This window comes from Argentina silus (assembly GCF_951799395.1).
Source record: "Argentina silus genome assembly, chromosome: X".
Taxonomy (NCBI): Eukaryota; Metazoa; Chordata; class Actinopteri; order Argentiniformes; family Argentinidae; genus Argentina; species Argentina silus.
This window is the reverse complement of record NC_139653.1, coordinates 38,642,038-38,662,037: the sequence shown is the minus strand read 5'-3', so window position 1 is coordinate 38,662,037 and position 20,000 is coordinate 38,642,038. Positions and strand designations below refer to the sequence as shown.

The following is a 20,000-nucleotide window of genomic DNA, read 5'->3' as shown; positions in this document are numbered from 1 at the left end:
AATACGAGGGCCGGCAGCTGAACAGGATGTAGAGCAAAGTGAGCTTCATAGCCCATACCCTAAGCTGCAACTTTGTATACTATATTTTGTTGACTTCTTGTTCTTCTTTTTCTTAAAGACTAGTTTTGATTATTTGTTACATTTTAAAACAGTCTAATGTTTCATTATTGAGAAATTATTAAGTGAAGATTTTTATTATGTAAGTAACAATTCTATTAATTTATATTGTATTGACTTTGTATGATGAGAATATTTGAGTTGGTCTGAGATTTTGAGCTGCTGTATTTATTTTACAAGTGTGCGTGCGTGCGTGCGTGCTAGGGTTGGGGGCTGAACGTGCATGTCGTGTTATACAGATGCCTGCAGCCCGGTGTCAAATGCTAAACAAATGTAATGTAATTACTGTGATTGGATGATAAACTGTAACTAAGATGATGCTGATGTTATACAGCTAGTTATTACTGTAAACTGGCTGTTACACAAAGACTGTATGGTCTAGTAATCACTGAAGTATGAAGAGAGACAGTAACGTGTGTGTGTGTGCGTGCGCGCATGTGTGTATGTGCACGTGCATGTGTGTATGTGTGTATGTGTGTATGTGTGTAAAGATTGGTAATTTCAACTGTCTACCAGTCCCGATCATTCTGAGTGTGATCTACTGTGTCACCAGGAAGTACTGTAGAAAGATGCTCTGCCACCCTCAGACACACACACACACACACACACACACACACACACACGCGCACGCGCACACCCTCAAAGAGCCATGCCGAGAGGCACCCATGTAGTAAAAGCTGGTGGAGCTGAAGTGTCTAGAAGGTTGATGTGTTTGTCATCTAAGACGCTGCGCTCTGACACCTTTACATTAAAGAAGGTCATTATATTTCCCTGCTGCCACTGAGGAGTGACGTTGTTACAAAGTGACAAGTTTACAGTCTGATAGATCAGATTGGTGTCTGAGATGAGGCTGCGTGGCGGGGGCTGTCAGGGAAACAGCTCCGCTCGCCCCGTCTCTCTTTAAATGATCCTCCCAGGCAGCACACTCAGATACCACCCCATTAGCATTTAATTTCTCTCTAATGCTACACACACACACACACACACACACACACACAGCACCGCTGCAACACGGCCGCGCCTCCAAGAGCAATCTACCCCGCCGCCCGTCTTTATAACGTTCTCAGATAACCATCATTCTTCCTTGACAATTAAGACCCTCAAATCTAATAGCAGAGATATTGGAATTACACCAGAGCCTTTACAGGCATGTCACTAAAATGCTCTGCCTCGCAATACAGCTGTCAGAGCAGTAACCACCCCTCCCCAAGCCCCTGCTCTCTCCCTTTCTCTCTCTCTCTCTCTCTCTCTCTCTCTCTCTCACACACACACACACACGCACACACATTATAGGGCAGGAATAATACCCCGACTCCTCATCTCTTTATCTCTCTTTAACTGTGCTCTCTCTTGCTCCTCTCTGAAGACTTGTTACAGCAGCTTTTGTTTTCTCTTCTCTTCTCTCAGTCATGCCCCTGGAGTCCTTCATGTCTGATAGAGATAGAAGGAGAGAGAGAGAGAGAGAGAGAGAGAGAGAGAGAGAGAGATGTGATCTGTGTCTCTGCTGTTGACTCTCACCTGACTCCCCAGGCCAGCCAGGCGGAGGGACTCCTAATACATCTCATAATGACCCATCACTGAAGCTACTACTCTCATACATTACTGCTACAGGCTAACTGTTTAGTGTTTATGTATTTATATTAGGCAATATGTATTCATTAAAGAAAATGGTTAATGTGAATGATGTGCGTCCAGAGTGTGTCATCACTAAATCTTTCCCTCTCTCTCTCTCTCCACCAGACTCCTGCAGATCAGGCCAAGGCTCGACTCCAGCTGGTCCTTCAGGCTGCAGGTAGGTGGCTGACCACCCACACACCAGACTCCTGCACACACACACACACACACACACACACACACACACACACACACACACACACACACACACACACACACACACACACACACACACACACACACACACACACCCCTTCAGTTTGGTTCATGTTTCTGTTGATGAATGCTCTGTAACATGCAGAAGTCATACATCACATGTGACGTGTATATATTCCAGACTGTATATTTGAGGGGTGGTGTTCTGAACCAGATGTGACAGGCTGAAATTGCATGGAGAGAGATCCCTGCATGTTTACAGTCTAGCCCCCCCCCCCCCGTCAGGCAGTGGTTTTAATTTCATCTCAGCGTCACATGAAACATATGAATGGCCCTGACAGTACCGCATCATTCTTCAACCAACCAGTCCCACCACCCACCACTCTCGCAGGCCTGTGACAGACATCCCAAACAGTTACGGTGGGGAGCAGAGCAGCCCAACCTGAGAGCAACAGCATCACACCAGAGTGTGGGCGATCTTTGTGGGGTGGGGGATCGGGGTCTTAAGAGAGTTCAGTAGTAGTAGCTCTTAGTAGTAGGCGATTCAGGATGTGCTGTAGTGTTGTAGACCCCGGACCTCCAGCCTGGTCTATAATATAGCCTGTCCCCCAAGGGCTAATGTAGTCCTAATGCCGGTGGCCCATCATAAAAGCCCAGGGTTTAAGTGGAGTGCGGACTAGTGCAGAGGGCCAGATGCAGGAGTGTTTTATGTCCTGGTGCATCTGGCTCTCCTCTCCCTCACAGTTGAGAGAGCACATCCAGAAATACAGGTTTTATGGTGCTGTAGAAAGGACCTCAGGACCTGCCTGGGCAAAGACCCTGTTAGGTACTCTGAAGTGGATGTCATATCTCTTAAGTAGAGCAGAATTCCCTCCCCCTCTCCCCCCCCCCCCCCCCCCTCTCTGCGTGCGCGCGCGTGTGTGTGTGTAGCTGTAAATTTGTCTGGACATTAGGAGCATCTGTTGTCTCTACTCCTTTAACCCTCCTGCCACTGAGGGGAATAGTGACTCACAAAACTGAAGTCCAAAACTGAACCATCTGACTCCCTCCCTCCCATCTCTATATGCCATCCCAACTTGTTTATTTCTCTGTTTTCCCTAACATATCCCCCCCCCTCTCTCTCGTCTCTCATTGTCTCCAGTATGTGGTCGAGCAGATGCTGGAGGTTGGTTGTGTGAATGTTAATATCCTGACGTAGCCGTGTGCTAAGCTAAGCCCCCTCTCCTCTCCTCTCCACTCCTCTCCTCTGAGCGCCAGCCAGGCTTTCTCCTTCGGGGTCTCTGGAGATCCTTAAAGCCACCGGCTCCCCCCCCGCCCCCCCCGTCCCTTTGTCCCTATATGGACTGTGTGTAGTCAGTAGAGAGCAGATCATCCCCTGGCTAAAGCTGCTCAGGTCTTTGTGTGTGGGGCTCTGTGGGGCTGTAATGAGGCCTTACGGCTGGTCCGCCGCCCACCCCTCCCCACCACCCCCTGCCCCATACACACACACACACCCGCCAGCCTGCCGACCTGCTCAGAGCACGCTGGGGGAGAGGCACACACACACACACACACACACACTGGCCCCCTATGAAAGAGCTGGAGCGATATGTTTATGGGTCACTTTCTACTTGGCCTGCACATTCAGCCCCCCCACACACACCCCACTCACCCCCCTCTCTGTCAAACACACACAGGCTAATCTTATAATTTTAATACTGAAAGAGAACAATATATGCACTTCTATTTTAATAACTGTATGGTTACAGTTTAATTTGTTGTTTGACAGTACAGTATTTATATAGTGTGTGCGTGTGTGTGCTTGTGTGCATGCATGTATGTGTGCGTGTGTGTATGCGTGTGTGTGCATGTGTGTGTGTGCATGCGTGTGTGTGTGTGTGTGTGTGTTGTGTTTCTCTCTGAGTCTTTGTGCTTCTCACTAAGCCCCAGTGTAAACACTGCCCTATAGGCAACACACACTTCATTCACTTCACTTCACTTCACTTCACACACACACACACACACACACACACACACACACACACACACACACTTTCCACTTTCACACTTTTCCCTTCCCTGCTTCCTCAGCTTCTCTCTCACTCATTCCTATATGTTCAGGTGTCAGTTTGTACTATAATAAATGTCTGGCCTCCCCTCATGCCCTCATCAATAGAACGTGTTGACAGAACATTCACTAAGCACCCTAAAGGTCAAAGATCATCAAAACCTCCGTCCTGTTTCTGTTTGAACTATTGATGGTACCAAAACAAACACTCCTGAAGATCTCATCACAGTAGTCACCTTGGAAACACATCACTGGTCTAGTTAAAACACATAAGAGGTTTCCCGGTAGAAGTTGAATGATTTATACAGTGCTCTGTGCATGCATTTCTTGTGTAAGTTAAGACAAGAAAAATGTCACCCTCGGTCCAGTTTGAACTCAACATAAAAAGTGTAGTCTTTTTGTCATGGTCAATAAGCATTATGAAGTGTGTCTGTGTGTGTGTGTGTGTGTGTGTGTGTGCGTGTGCGTGCGCGTGCGCGTGCGCGTGCGCGTGTGTGTTTAGGAGGCAGGTCCCTTCAATGATGAGATTTAAATAATTAAATTACACCAGTTGTAATGGCGTTGCGATGTGGGGGGAACAACTAGGTGGGCTTTAGGGCATCATGTGATCAGACTAATTCTTCCACAGTAAATAGGAGCATTAGAGATCTCAGCCACAGCAGGGGTCCTAGAGCCCCCCCCTTCTCTCCAAGCCTGAGCAGATGTGTGCTGAACAGACCACATACATGGAGGGTGTCACCTTATCCCCTCTGGAACTAATGGTCCAATACACCACATTAAGGAGTCTCTCTCTTTCTCTCTCTCTCTCTCTCTCTCTCTCTCTCCCTCTCTCTCCCTCTCCCTCTCTCTCTCTTTCTCCTTCTGTAATGGACTGTCATGAACTTCAGTCAGTAGTTATGTCAGTAAATCTGACAGTCAGGAGTTAAAGTAGCTACGTCAGTCAGTATGACAGGGGAATCCCCAGGCCTGTCAGCCCCAGCCAGTTGTAGGTGAAGGCCGTGGCGTAATAATAATTATAACTATGCCATGTCATAACCATGGTAATAGCTATAATTATACAGCCCTGCCAGTATGGGCCGGTAGTGTCATTCAGAGCGCATGCTACCTCAGATTACTGAGCTGCAGTTATTACAGCAAGCTAGAGTGTTTTGTTGGTGCTGTGTTTTAACAAACAAACAAGTTCCAAAAAGCCCCTTGTTTAGGAGCTCCTCTGTTGTTAGAGGCAGGATAACAACAGTCTGTGGTTGTTGTTAGAGCTGGAGAGGATAATGGTGGACGTCTGGACCTGTAATTTAGGGCCTGTAGTCATTGATCCTGGGTTATTTATGTGCCATTACCTCACTGTTCCAGTCAACACTAGTAGTTAAGGCTCTCAGATAGGAGGAGGCTTGTACCTGAATAAGCTTTTATCAAAGGGCCCCCGCCACTCACTTAAGAGTATTAGACTGACACTGGGACAGATTGACTGATGTGAAGACGAGTGGAACGAGGGATGACTGATGAACTGACAAGTGGAAGGAGGGATGGGGTTTCAGTGGTACAGCAACAAGGCAGCAGTACTCACTAGAGCTGACTGACTGACTGACTGACTGACTCACCGTCTGTGTGCAGTGGGTTTATGTACTATTGATTTCTGAGTTTGTTTTATAGCAGTAATATACCTTTCTTCCTAGCCAGGCCATATGAGGTTAATGTAATACTGTGCATTCACTAATTAAGGTTTAAATAGAACACAGACATTGTTCTTAAATAGTACATTTCTATATATCGGACATACTACGTAGCCTCTGTAGTCCATTTCTTAGCTTTGCATCTTAGAACATGTTTGCATTTATGCGATTGTGTACGGTTCCATTTCAGACGATCGTACAAATAAAATTCTGATGTTTATTTTATGCCTTAGTTACCTGAAAGTAAATGTTGCGTCTCTAATGTGAAGTTGACATTATAGTCTCCAACTGTAGTGAGCCTCGTTTGGAGAATGAGAGGATGGATAGAAAAACGTTTGAGATAGGGAGAAGAGAGAAGGAGGATAGAAGAACGTACGATAGGGAGAGGTTGTTAGCTACTTAGAGAGAGAAGACATAGTTGGGGGGGGGGGGGGGGTAGGAGGGGGGTGGGGGGGGAGTAGGAGGGGTTGAAGCTGTTCCTTTCTTCTGTTGGCAGATTTCAAACAGCATCTGGTGAGCTCTTGAAACAGAACCTTATGAGTATGTTCAAATCCAAATGGAATAATTTCTCTGCCCCCCCTCCCCCTCCTCCTCCTTTTTGTTGGTATTTAAAGCCACATGGTGATGCGTCTCTATCTCTCTCCTCCGTCCTCCCTCCCTCTCTCTCTCTCTATGAACATGTACACATTTCCATAACATTTTTAATTTGCTGCTTTCCATAATTTTGCAACATATGGTAAAAACGATTTTGATGCAAATGTATGTGCTAATTATTTGCAGACGAGCCTAAAACAGGCCCGACATTGAAGTCGAATGAAAGCAAATTTGCAATCACCTTAAATTTAGCTAACCATTTACTGTTGAGTAAACTTTGCTAAGTAATTTAATTACCTTGGACCGCTGGCTGGCGCTTGGGGAGGGGGTGAGAGTGGGGGGTGGAAGAAGGGAGTGGGTAGACAGGAGGGTGGGGGTTTGGGGCTGTTCCTGGAGAGGAGAGCTGTGTGTTTCAGGGTGGTGCGGGGCGTCTTGGAGTGGAAGTTTTTCCTTGGCTCTGGAAGCTCGGGGTCTGTTCACACCTCAGCCTCCATCCTGTGTATAACCTCAACATCTAGATGTCTGCCAGAAAGGCCTAACTTCAGATACGTAATCACAGCCAGGGAGGCTATCTGTCTCTTCTATCTACATGGTACTTATTGTTGTTGCAGTTGGAATCTTTGCATGTTTGTGAGAGTGTGTTTGTGTGTGTGGGCGTGTGTGTGTGTGTTTGTATGTGTGTGTGTGTGGTTTTCTGTGTGGTTTTGTGTGTGGTTTGGTTTTCTGTGTGTGTGCGTGCGTGCGTGCCCCCCATGCGGCTCAACAGCATGGACAACATACCACAGCAAAACATGTGCTTGATCCTGCTTTTTGATTATTATTTTTTGCCTAGTTTTTCGTGATAAAAAAAAATCAAACTCTTCCCATCCCCCCTCCCCCCTGTGTTCCACCCCTGCTTGTGTACATGTTGTTACTCTGGCTGGCTGGCTAACTAGCTCACCCGCTGCTCTCAATTAAGAATAAACAGTTGAAAGTTTAGATGAGCTTAATAAGTTCTGGATCTTTTTTCATATATATATATATATATATATATATATATATATATATATATATATATATATATATATATATATATATATATATATAATTATTAAAATATATATTTTTTTATGTTTATCTGGTGTGTGTGTGTGTGTGTGTGTGTGTGGGTGGGTGAAGTTTGAACAGCGTCTCGTCATTCACAGCAGCTCTGTTCCACACGGGGCAGGGTGGGGAGTGGAGGGGAGGAAACTGAAGTAATAAAAACCTCTTTGTTTTAGTTTGTATTGAACCATTCATCATGCGTGTATTTAATATGAGCTGCAGTGATGGTGCCATCCCCAGCCTGGCTAATGGCCGCTCGCCTGTGTTTTCTTTGTTGATGGAAATGAATGAAATTAGAATAAACAACCGCAGAGTCGCGTGTAATCAAGACCTGATTAATGGAGCGCCGTTTCAGCGCCGTTCCTCATTCCACAACACCTGATCTCTCTCCCATAAACAAATTGTGTTTGTCTAAATGGAGAAATTAAATGACGCATTTGATGAGTTTCTGATTGAGCTGGTCCGACGCGCGGCACATTACTCTCTGTCTCTGTTAGGGCCCGGTGTGTGTGGTGTGTGGTGTGTGTGGTGTGTGTGGTATGTGTGGTGTGTGTGGTGTGTGTGTGTGTGTGTGTGTGTGTGTGTGTGTGTGTGTGTGTGTGTGTGTGTGTGTGTGTGTGTGTGTGTGTGTGTGTGTGCGCGTGCGCGTGTGTGTGACTAATGCTCTGTCAGAGGAGCCATGCGAATTTATCACCACAACTGATTAATGACAGCCAAACGGCATTTTAATAATTCTATGATTGTGGTTCCTGGCAGAGAGAGAGAGAGAGAGAGAGAGAGAGAGAGAGAGAGAGAGAGAGAGAGAGAGAGAGAGAGAGAGAGAGAGAGAGAGAGAGAGAGAGAGAGAGAGAGAGAGAGAGAGAGAGAGAGAGAGAGAGAGAGAGAGAGAGAGAGAGAGAGCGAGAGCGAGAGCATGTTCCTCCCAGATGTAGTGTTTTATGCCCTTATTTCCTTGCAGACAGAGAGATGATTATTCCTGTAGGTCCACATGAATCTCTCTCTCGCACTGGAAAAGTATTTCATGTGGACGTTTAATGAATTTTTCCCCTCATTATTATATTTACATTTTTACTGGTGACACAAGCTGGCAACAAATCTGAGTAGCAAGTCTCCGGAACAAACAGTTGTTTCCCTGGAGTGTTAGGGTTAAGGTTGGGGTTGGAGGGGGGTGGGAATGGGGAAGGGTGGGTAAGTGAGGCCAGAGGAGAGCACCGTGGAGCTGTAGAGCTAGGGTAGGGTAGGGCTTGTCTGATTGGTCAAACTCACAGGAAGAGAAGAGGCTGTTCTTTAGACTAGGCACCTGTTACCCCTGGACCTAACCCTACTACTGTGTGTGTGTATCTGTGTCTGTGTGTTATTCCACACCCTACTACTGTGTGTGTGTGTCTGTGTCTGTGCCTGTCTGTGTGTTATCCCACACCCTACTACTGTGTGTGTGTGTATCTGTGTCTGTGTCTGTGTCTGTCTGTGTGTTATTCCACATCCTACTTACTGTGTGTGTGTGTCTGTGTCTGTGTCTGTCTGTGTGTTATTCCACATCCTACTTACTGTGTGTGTGTATCTGTGTCTGTGTCTGTGTCTGTCTGTGTGTTATCCCACACCCTACTACTGCATGCAGCGCGTGTGTGTATACTGCACCACGGGACATTCTGTATGCATTGGCTCAATGACTTTGAAGGTTCTGTGTTTTTTCCCCCACAACCTTTCAAAGTGAATGTTAGTTTGAGTTAGATTAGTGGTGGTCATTTATCCAGAGCCACACTCACAGGAACACAGCAGGCAGGTTTATAAACATTTAGACACCTGTCTGCTTTAATATCAGGTTCCAGCCCTCCACTACACATGGCATGGATGTGTTGTTATTGCCTCTAATGGACTGCTAATTTCAGACAGATTTCCTGCTTCCCCCTCTCTTTCCCCTTCCTCTCTCTCTTTCTCTCTCTGTCTCTCTTTTCCCTGCCTCCCTCTCACCCTCTTTTTCCCCTGCCTCCCTCTCTCTCTCTCTCTCTCTCTCTCTCTCTCTCTCTCTCTCTCCCCCTCTCTCTTTCCCTTTCTCGCTCTCTCTATAACAACTCTATTTCGCCGCCATGATGGCTGATGACAGAGACTTCCACGTTCCAACACAGATGGATGGCACTGTGAAAATGTGCATGCCACACACACACACACACACACACACACACACACACACACACACACACACACACACACACACACCCTGGAATCCGCTGCCCAGTTTCAGGGAGGGGTTAAGAGAAATAAACAGTTGATTAATCCTCCATTTTCCCTGCGTTGCATATTTCTGCCTAATTAGCGGAGCAGCAATCAGAGCCTTGAAGTGTTCGGCCCAGTGAGTCGCTGTTTAAACTACAGAACCCTGCGTCTGTTAAAGCAGAAATAAATACCAGAAATTACATTGTTACTCTTTCATCTGTCTACAGAAGAAGGGATTGTTGTGGAAGAATTAATGTTCGTTTAATCTCCCTCTTTCTTCTGCTCATATATTTGCATTCTTCAGGTATTCCTCTCTCCGTCTCGTTCACACAGAGCTGGGTCTCTCTCCACACTACATCTGTAGGGCATATGTTCTGTATGCGTGCCTTTGTGACTGACTACAGCATATGTGTATGTATGTGCATGCGTGTGTGCGTATTACTGCATACGGATGTCTATGCTAGTCAGTGTGTGTTAAGGATGCATTTCCTGGTCTGTATTAGATGATGAATCTGGTGTGCGTCCATAGGAACATAACAGTCCTTCATTGTAAACAGAAATGTCTTTCTCAATGTTACATCACCAGAGCCAACCTGCTATATGGGTGTGAAGGATACTAAAGACAGGTGGAATACTCAACAGTGTGTGTTTGTGTGCGTCCGTGTGTGAGAGAGTGATCTATACTGCCAGGTTGATGGTGATGGCATGGTGGGGGGGGGGACAGTGTTCTGGTGAGGTATGACCAGTAGATTTACTGCTGTGGAGCGTCAGGTAGATATGAAGCTGACAGATGACTTCCACTGCCGTGACAGATACAGATGTATAACAGATCTACCTGGCTGGTATCATCCTTGATTACTGGCTGTGGAAACACGAGTGGAGAGTGGCAATAAAGCAGAGAGCACTATTTCACTACCACCTTTCTCCCTCCCTCTCTCCCTCCCTCTCTCCCTCCCTCCCTCTCTCCCTCCCTCTCTCCCTCCCTCCCTCTCTCCCTCCCTCCCTCCCTCCCTCCCTCCCTCCCTCTCTCCCTCCCTCCCTCTCTCTCTCCCTCCCTCTCTCCCTCCCTCCCTCCCTCCCTCCCTCCCTCCGATCCTTCACCCCCCTACAGCCTTTCACCCCTCCACCCACCCACCCCCACCCCCTGGGCTCTCACTCTGTGTGTGAGGTGATATAAGGGGTCTCACGGGGCTCTTTCCAGGGGTGTAGTAGGTGAGTGGTGATCCGTTTGGGGGTTTCTACAGTGCACACTCTTGCACACACACAGCATCATGGGGACTGTGAGTTCACCAGGCCACTAACAGAGAAGCAGAGGAGGACAGCATGGAGTATTACAGGAAGTCAGAGAGAGAGAGATTGAGTGATAGAGAAAGAAGGGCTCCTGGGATTAGGGGTGGGGGGTGCATCAGCTGAGGAATAATCAAATCTCACTGTAGAGTGAGTGAACAGTTGCAGTGAATTGGCCAAGACATGATAGAGAGAGAGAGAGAGAGAGAGGAGGAGGGAGGGATAGACAGGGGGCTTTAAATCGGTTGCTGTTCTCCAGCCTGTCTTTTCCCCTCAGTCTCCCTCCTCCTATTCACTCTGAGATAGAGAGAGCAGGGATGAGCATCTATGATAGATACATAATCCCCAATAATCCTCACACATTCAACCCAGAGGATTACATTTTGGAGAATTACAGCAGGATTTCTGCTCTCCCCCTTTCTCCTCCTTCTCTTCTTCTCTCTCTCCTTTCTCCTCCTCCTCTTCTTCTCTCTGCCCTGGTCTTTTCTCCATCTCTTGGCCAGGTTGCCAGTAACACTTCCTTTGATACGCCAGTGTCAGACATGGAGGCTTGGCCAGCAACAAATGGATCTCTGGAGAGAGGGGGGGGGGGGGGCATTCTGCAATATGAGGGAGAGAAATATATATTATTGTTACAGTAATCTGCACCCCCCCCCCCCATCTCCTCTCCTCCCTCCTTCTCTCCTCTTCTCTATTCTCTCTTTCATAGAAGGCCTTCCTTCCTGCCTGTCTCTAACAGTCTTTATCTCCAATACACAGACAGCAGTGTAGGCTGCAGATGATTATTGGTGTAATCTCACCCTCAGTTTAGATTATCTGATATCAGAAAGGCCTCACAATAATCTTATCCCTCCCCCCCCCGCCCCACACACCCCCTCAACCCCCTCCCCGCTCCTTAAGACGGGGGCAAACTAAACTACTTTATTTTAGTCCTCAGTTTCTTCCTGATGACAAAACATTAGGCCAGTCAATTCACCCAGAAAAGCCCAGTTAGAACAATGCATGTGTAAACCCATTCATTCAATATACACTGCTTATGGAGCTGTAATGTAAGCCCTGGATTTGCCGTTAAGTAGATTTAGGCCACAATGTACCAGTGGAGTTGCTTTAACTTTCTTCTCAGCATTTTGTTGTCGTATGATAGCTGCGTGTGTTGACACTGGTCTCTGGGCCCACTGGTAGTAGTGACAGTATATGAGAGCTCACAATACTGTGTTAGTCTACTGTCTGTTCGCCTTGCCCTGTGTATCACAACATTAATAGCCCTTTAGTAGCTGTCTAGATAGATAGATAGATAGATAGATAGATAGGTAGGTACTTTATTGATCCCAGAGGGGAAATTAAGGCATTACAGCAGCTCACATCACAAACAACAACAGCAAAATAAAGTGACAATAGAATAATAAAATAAAATAGACATCTGAAACATTATATACAGTAAGAACAGTCCAGTATGATTTAACATTCCCCAGCCTGACTCTGATCATCCCGATTGAGCCAGCCGGAGGAGTTGTACAGTCTTATTGCGGCAGGCAGAAAAGTGCAACATGGTTGTAGTAATCTGTTGCTAAAGGAGATTCTCTGCTCTGCCAGAGTGTCATGTAGGGGATGGGAGGGATTGTCCATGATGGCCAGGAGTTTGGTCCTCATCCTCCTATTGGCCACCTCCTCCACAGTGTCCAGGGTGACACAGAGGACAGAACCAGCTTTCCTAAGCTTGTTCAGCCTCTTGGTGTCACCTTCCTTCATGCTGCCCCCCCCCCCAGCATACCACCGCGTACAGCACTGCGCTGGCCACCACTGACTGGTTAAACATGTTCAGCAGAGTCCTGCACATACCAAAGGACCTGAGCCGCCTCAGGAAATAAAGCCGGCTCTGGCCCCTCTTGTACAGGACATCTGTTACCAGTCCAGTCCAGTTTATTGTCCAGGTGCACCCCCAGGTCCACCTCCCTGTCCTCTCCCTAGATGGAAACAGGAGACAGGGGGTCCCTAGTCCTCCTGAAGTCCACCACCATCTCCTTTGTCTTGCTGATATTGAGTAGCAGGTGGTTCTGCTCACACCATTCAACAAAACTGTCCACAAGTTCTCTGTACTCTGTACCAGTTCTCTGTCTCCTGGCCTCCACTGACACATCCTACAATAGCAGAATAGTCCGAGAACGTCTGCAGATGGCAAGTATCTGTGTTGTGCCTGAAGTCCGAGGTATAGACGGTGAAGAGGAAGGGAGCCAGAACTGTCCCCTGGGGGGCGCCAGTACTGCTCACCACCCAGTCCGACACACATCCCTGCAGCCGTACAAACTGTGGCATGTTGGTCAAGTAGTTCGTAATCCCGGAAAAAATGGGGGAGCACCTGCATCCTCAGCAGCTTATCCGCAAGTAGTAAGGGCTGTATGGTGTTGCACTGGAGAAGTCAAAGAATATGACCCTCACAGTGCTGCCAGCCTTATCTAAATGGAAGTGAGTTCCGTGTATCAGGTAGATGATGGCGTCATCCACACCAATGTCTGCCTGGTAGGCAAACTGCAGGGGGTCCATGGATGTCTTCACCAGGGGCCTCATGCGTGCTAGCACCAGTCTTTCCATGGTCTTCATGATGTGGGATGTCTACTGTCTGTCACAATGACAGTGTCCCACATGATCTTCCCATTCCCTGTCCTCTGTCCTGTCCTGCCCTGCCCCCTAACCCTAACCCTGCCCTTCTCACACACACACACACACACACACACACACACACACACACACACACACACACACACACACCTGTCTGCTATGGAGTGACCTCAGGTGGTGTGGTTGTGTGTGTGTGTGTGTGTGTGTGTGTGTGTGTGTGTGTGTGTGTGTGTGTGTGTGTGCGTGTGTGTGTGTATGTTGCAGCTTTGGGACTGTTAATTACCCATGAAGAAGTCCCTTGCCAGCATGCAGAGGGTCCTGGGAAGGGCAGAGGGATATAAGGGGTGAGGGGGTCTCAAGGCACCAATCATATGCTCAACTCAGTCAGCAGGGGCGCTCTCATGTATTAATTCACTCAACAGGCTCTTCTACTGAGCTGGCTAAATCTGGTTATATACAGTTATATAGGTCTATGGGACTGGGACATACAGGGGTAGACCTGAGGTAAACTCCCTAGGAGGGCCATGAGGAAGCATGATTGGAGGTTGCATGGTTACATGTAGTTAGGAAGGAATGACTGTCTGTATAGGAGTGACTGGTGTTGTGCAATATATCATTCGTCTCGATAATTTACCAGGACAATCACAGGCCTACAATCTACAGCCTGCTACAACCCAGGCCCCAGAATAAAAAAAAAGGTGTGTGTGTGTGTGTGTGTGTGTGTGTGTGTGTGTGTGTGTGTGTGTGTGTGTGTGTGTGTGTGTGTGTGTGTGTGTGAGAGGGAGAGAGAGAGAGAGAGAGTGTGTGTGTGTGTGTGTGTGTGTGTGTGTGTGTGTGTGTGTGTGTGTGTGTGTGTGTGTGTGTGTGTGTGTGTGTCCAGGGTGATAATCCCTCCCCCCCTGAGAGCCTGCTAAGCCACTACATTCACTTTGATCCAGTTTTGGGGGGCAGTTTAATTTCCCATAATGCCACTGATCAATGATTTCCTTTCAGCGATGATGTAATGATTGGGTTTAAGCCCGGTCAGTTCTGCGGCTGTCGGACCGCTTTAGGGGGACTGGAATTTATTATTGAGGAGCTTAAAATAGGGATCAATACAGGCTAGCCGTTCTACAGAGGGCACAGGGGTGTGTGTGTGTGTGTGTGTGTGTGTGTGTGTGTGTGTGTGTGTGTGTGTGTGTGTGTGTGTGTGTGTGTGTGTGTGTGTGTGTGTGTGTGTGTGTGTGTGTGTGTGTGTGTGCGTGCGCGCGTGTGCGTGAGTGCGTGTGTGCGTGTGCGTGTGCACACATTTGTGTGGGGTTGGGGTTGGGGTTTGGGGGTAGCTTCAGGACAGGGAATATTTGAACATGGAACTTACTGTTGGTTTAGTTTAACAATGATGATTAACAAAAGCAACAATTCTAATCTCAGCATAAACAATTACAGCTATAATGTATTATTCATTACATGAATATATAGACCTGGGTTGTTTTATAGATGAAGTTGATTAAATGCAGGCCTGTAACTGCGGCCTGGATTGGAACAGTGCAGTGATTAATGCCACCAGTCGGTCATATCTAAGATTCTCATTATCACTGAAGGACCATTACCTCCATATTACAGCCAGTCAACACTGCATTTCATAAAGCAATTACACACAATTACAGACAAGTCAGGAAAATTAAACTTGGGCTTGCTGGGTAATTGCGGCTATTAAACACATTGTGGAAAGATTAGCGAGCGTAGTGAATGCTACTGAGCAGTGGTGGAGTATTACTGTACCAATACTGTAAAATTTGCCAGCGTATAGGGTTGTATCCTTACTTGAGATCTGCAGCCGTAATTATGAGGTTGATGAGACACATCTTTAGTTATGTGCACTGATCTCAAGTTAGGATTCACCCCATAGTCAGTGTTTTTCAACGTAAACAGTATCTGTTATACTGTATTCTGTATGCTCTTTCTTTTAAAGAAGGAGCATGAAGACAATGTGTCTCCTTCCTCTCTCTCTTCCTCGTATCTTACACAGCAGTTACACGCTACATTTACACACACACACACACACGCCCTCACTAGGACTCATCCCTCACTAGGACTCAGCCCTCACTACGACTCATCCCTGACTAGGACTCATCCCTGACTAGGACTCATCCCTCACTACGACTCATCCCTGACTAGGACTCATCCCTCGCTACGACTCATCCCTGACTAGGACTCATCCCTCACTAGGACTCATCCCTCACTAGGACTCATCCCTGACTAGGACTCATCCCTCACTACGACTCATCCCTGACTAGGACTCATCCCTCACTAGGACTCATCCCTCACTAGGACTCAGCCCTCACTACGACTCATCCCTGACTAGGACTCATCCCTCACTAGGACTCATCCCTCACTAGGACTCAGCCCTCACTACGACTCATCCTTGACTAGGACTCATCCCTCACTAGGACTCAGCCCTCACTACGACTCATCCCTGACTAGGACTCATCCCTCACTAGGACTCATCCCTCACTAGGACTCAGCCCTCACTACGACTCATCCTTGACTAGGACTCATCCCTCACTAGGACTCATCCCTCACTAGGACTTAGTCCTCACTAGGACTCAGCCCTCACTAGGACTCATCCCTCACTAGGACTCATCCCTCACTACGACTCAGCCCTCACTACGACCTGGGCTGAGTCAAGCCTCTTCTCAAGAAACCAAATCTTGACCCGTCTGCTGTCCATAACTACAGACTGGTATCCCTTCTCTCCTTCTTATCTAAAACACTCCCCAATCCGGCTTTAAGGCTGGGCACTACTGAGACTGCTCTCCTTGCTGTCACGGAGGCCCTCCACTCTGCTCGAGCTTCCTCCCTCTCCTCTGTTCTCATTCTTCTGGATCTGTCTGCTGCATTCGACACAGTAAACCACCTGATCCTTCTCTCCACCATCTCAGAACTGGGCATCTCTGGCTCTGCAATCTCCTGGTTTGCATCCTACTTGGCCGATCACTCTTACCAGGTGACATGGACACCCAACTATTTCTCTCTTCCCCCCCTCTTGCAGACATTTTTGCTTGGATGTCAGCCTACCACCTCAAGCTCAACCTTAACAAGTCTGAGCTGGTCTTCCTCCCGGGGAAAGCCTGCCCTCTCCAAGACTTCTCCATCTTGGCTATCCTCCCAGATAGCCAAGAACCTTGGGGTGATCCTTGACAACAACTTATCCTGTGTGTCGAACATCACAGCGACAGCATGCTCCTGTAGATTCTTCCTCTATAACATCAGAAGTATACGTCCATTCCCCACCAGAGAAGCAGCACACCTCTTGGTCGAGACACTTGTGATCTCTTGCCTTGACTACTGCAATGCACTCTTGGCTGGGCTCCTCGCCTCTGCCATCAGACCTCTGTAGCTCATCCAAAATGCTGCCACCCGTCTGGTGTTCAATCTCCCCAAATTCTCCCATGTCACCCCCCTCCTTTGCACCCTTCACTGCCTCCTGGAAGCAGCTCGTATCAGATTCAAGACCCTGGTGCTTGTCTACCGAGCGGCAAAGGGAACAGCCCCTCCCTACTTACAAGCAATAATCAGCCCCCAAACCCCTGCCCGTTCACTCCACTCTTCCAGCTCGGCTTGCTGCCTGGCTCCGCCGCGTCTACGTGGATGCAGCAGTCGTGCTACTCGGTCACGGCTTTTCACTGTCCTGGCACCTCGCTGGTAGAACGAGCTTCCCATTGCTGTCAGGACTGCAGAGTCACTACCTATCTTCCGCCGTGGATTGAAGACTTTTTGAAGATCTCTTCAGGCTATAACTGTCCCTCCTAAAGACCTCTTCATCCCCACTACCCCCCAGTTTCTCTACTGTAAATAAATTCATTTAAAAAAAAAAAAAAAAAGGGTAATTCTTCCTTCTTCTAGCATTGTGACTGCCAACAGCCCGTGGTCCTAGCATAGATTACTTTTTCTTATGATGACTGATGGATAGATGATTCACTTACTTAGACAGATGTATTTGTTGTAAGTCGCTTTGGATAAAGGCGTCTGCTAAATGCCAAAAATGTCAAATGTAAATGTAAATGGGCTGCTGGCATTAGGGAACTGTCCTCTCGTACTTGTCTGTACTTAACAGACACTCCAAGCAAGTCCATTGAGAACTGAGAGGCTGAGAGTGTATCTGAGTGTGTAGGTTAAAGACAGTGTGCGTCCAGTGTGAATTACAGACCTGTCTCCCACCTAGCCCCATGCCCAGACCCCCTGACCTGTCATTAGGTGGACGGGGCCAACCAGCCCTGTCCTCAGAGGTCATGGTCTAAGTACTGGGGTTGTTGCTGATTGGTCCCTCCCCTCCACTTTCCATCAACTGTGCCCCTTTGAAATGGCCTCATCTGTACAGTAACACTGACACATATGAGTTGAAACATGGACTCTGTGACAGTGGAGGGGACTTACTGTGGTATTTACCTGGGGAGGGACAGACTATAGGCTACCATTAGCTCATGGTCTTCATATCCAATCTCTGTTATCCTTTAGTTCAGTTAATTTGTCCCTCATTACTTGCTGTTAACACTGTTTACTGACCAGTCTTCGCAAGCTGGGTTCTGAACCTGAGCTGAGTGTGTTAAGTGTGTAGTCAAGTGTAGCACTGTTGATAATGTATGGTTATGTGAGGGATGTTGTGACCTTCTAACCTGGTTACCATGGTCTGCTGTGTGTCAGTAGAGTTTCTCCCCTGAAACCATCCATGATTGATATGTATGTGAAGTTCAAGGCTCATCTGGGTAAAGCTAAGAGATGAGACAAGTGTTGAGTAGTTCCAAATGAAACCAAACTAAGCCTATATACAAACAAAACCCTGGGAATTAGACTGAGCTGGCCTGCTCAGGATCACTCCTCAGCCAAGGCCAAGAGAGAGATCAGGAAGGCGGAGGAGAAAGAAAGAGAATAATATAGAAAGGCGCTCCACCAAATCATATGAAGGGGGCTGTTTGGTTGTAATGGTTGTGAACACAACGTCAGTTGAAGTAATGTTTTTTTTTTTTTTTTTTTTTTTTTTAAAGCGGAGCGTATTTGGAGGTTTAGAATGGTGTAACAACGCCCTGTGTGGGTGTGGGCGGGAGGGGCAGCGCTAAGGCCCAGGCCGAGTGGGCGGCAGCATTGTGTGGTGAGAACAAAAGGTGAAGGTTGGTGAACGGTGGTGCCTGCCGAATCCTGCCGCAGCCTGGAACCAAACCGCTCGGCTAATTACTGACACACATTGTCAACGAGGAGGAAACGCAACAAAACAGGGATAAAGATTAATTTCATACCTCATCCTCCTCGCTTTGCAGAGACATAGACACTAATCCTGTAAATTGAAAAAGCGACTGAAGAGGATTGAAGGATCAGAGGAGAGGAGAGAAGAGGAGTGTAAACTAAAATACCACAGTAGCAAGGCTTTCTCCTTCTATCCTTCCTTTTAGTCAAACACACTGATTTTTCTGTCTCTTCCTCTTGCTCTCTTGTCTCTATCGCCAGTCTTTCCAAGAGGCAAGAAGCAGAGGTGGAGGAGAGGAAAAGAAGCGGATGGAAGAGAATAAGCAGTGGGCCTGGGAGTTGTTTGGTAGAAGTGACCCAGGCTGGCCTATGGATGTTCTCTCTGCCCTCCTCTCTGTCTCTCTCTCTTTCTCTCCCTCCCTCATTCTTGTTTCTCTGAGTGGAGCTCATGGCTTTCAGCTCTGTAACAGAGAAAGAGAGGGCTAGAGTTTTTATTATTGTTGTTGTTTTCTCTCTAGTTCTGGAGAGAACACTAACGTCTCCTGACATGTTTACTCTGCGTTCAGCTCATCCAAACTCCGGACGTTGGATTTCTTTTCTTTCTTTTTTTCCCTTTTTATTACTCCTTTATATTTTGACGAGGGTTCGAAACTCGTCTGTCATCCTCAGACCGAGGCAGGCTTCGGTTTGTTTTGTGTTTTTCCCGCGGAGGCTTGGTGAGTGTGTGAGTAGAGTGAGAGAGCGTACGCGGGTGATTTGGAGATGAAAGATGCGGCATCATGGTGATTCCTGGCCTGCCACTGAACCGTTCAGACGCTCTGACAAACCTGTCAGCCCTCATTTAGCCTGGAACAGCCAGAGGAACTTCCTCTGCCATCCACAATCACCAGCAGACATGGCAATGCTCTGTCTGTCTCAGACTGTGTCAGGCTCTACCTCTGAACAGGCCTTTCAAACTAACACCTCTCCCTGCTTTACTGTTCTAGTTGGACTTTGTTTCCTCCTGGTCCTGTCTAGCTCAGAGGGAGAGAGAGAGACAATCTGACCCAGATGGAGATGTTTAAAGGCCCATACTGTACTTGCTTCAGCAGATGCCCCTAGGTAAGATTAGATCACATCAGATTAGGAGAAGTTGTGTATGTTTGATCACATCATCATCATTATCATGGTGTTTCGTGAGGTCGTGAAAACCAGCAGGCATTTTTTAATGAGCACCAAACAGGGATGGTGGGTCTGTAATGATGAAGACATTCCCACGTCGCGCTTGTCCACATTACGGCTCAACACTACACTGTTACCACAGTATGGAAGACATGTTCTTA

The 20,000-nt window shown here is 47.4% G+C and overlaps 1 protein-coding gene across 3 annotated transcripts in view; it reads left to right on the top strand.

Annotated features, from left to right (window-relative positions):
- rsrc1 (arginine/serine-rich coiled-coil 1) overlaps positions 1-20,000 on the top strand; it is a 102,013-nt gene that overhangs the window by 54,956 nt on the left and 27,057 nt on the right. For all 3 annotated transcript variants that reach the window (XM_083695510.1, XM_083695508.1, XM_083695509.1), the window contains exon 6: positions 1,858-1,909. In XM_083695510.1, the coding sequence (XP_083551636.1) occupies positions 1,858-1,909 (52 nt within the window). The remainder of the gene's footprint in view (positions 1-1,857; positions 1,910-20,000) is intronic.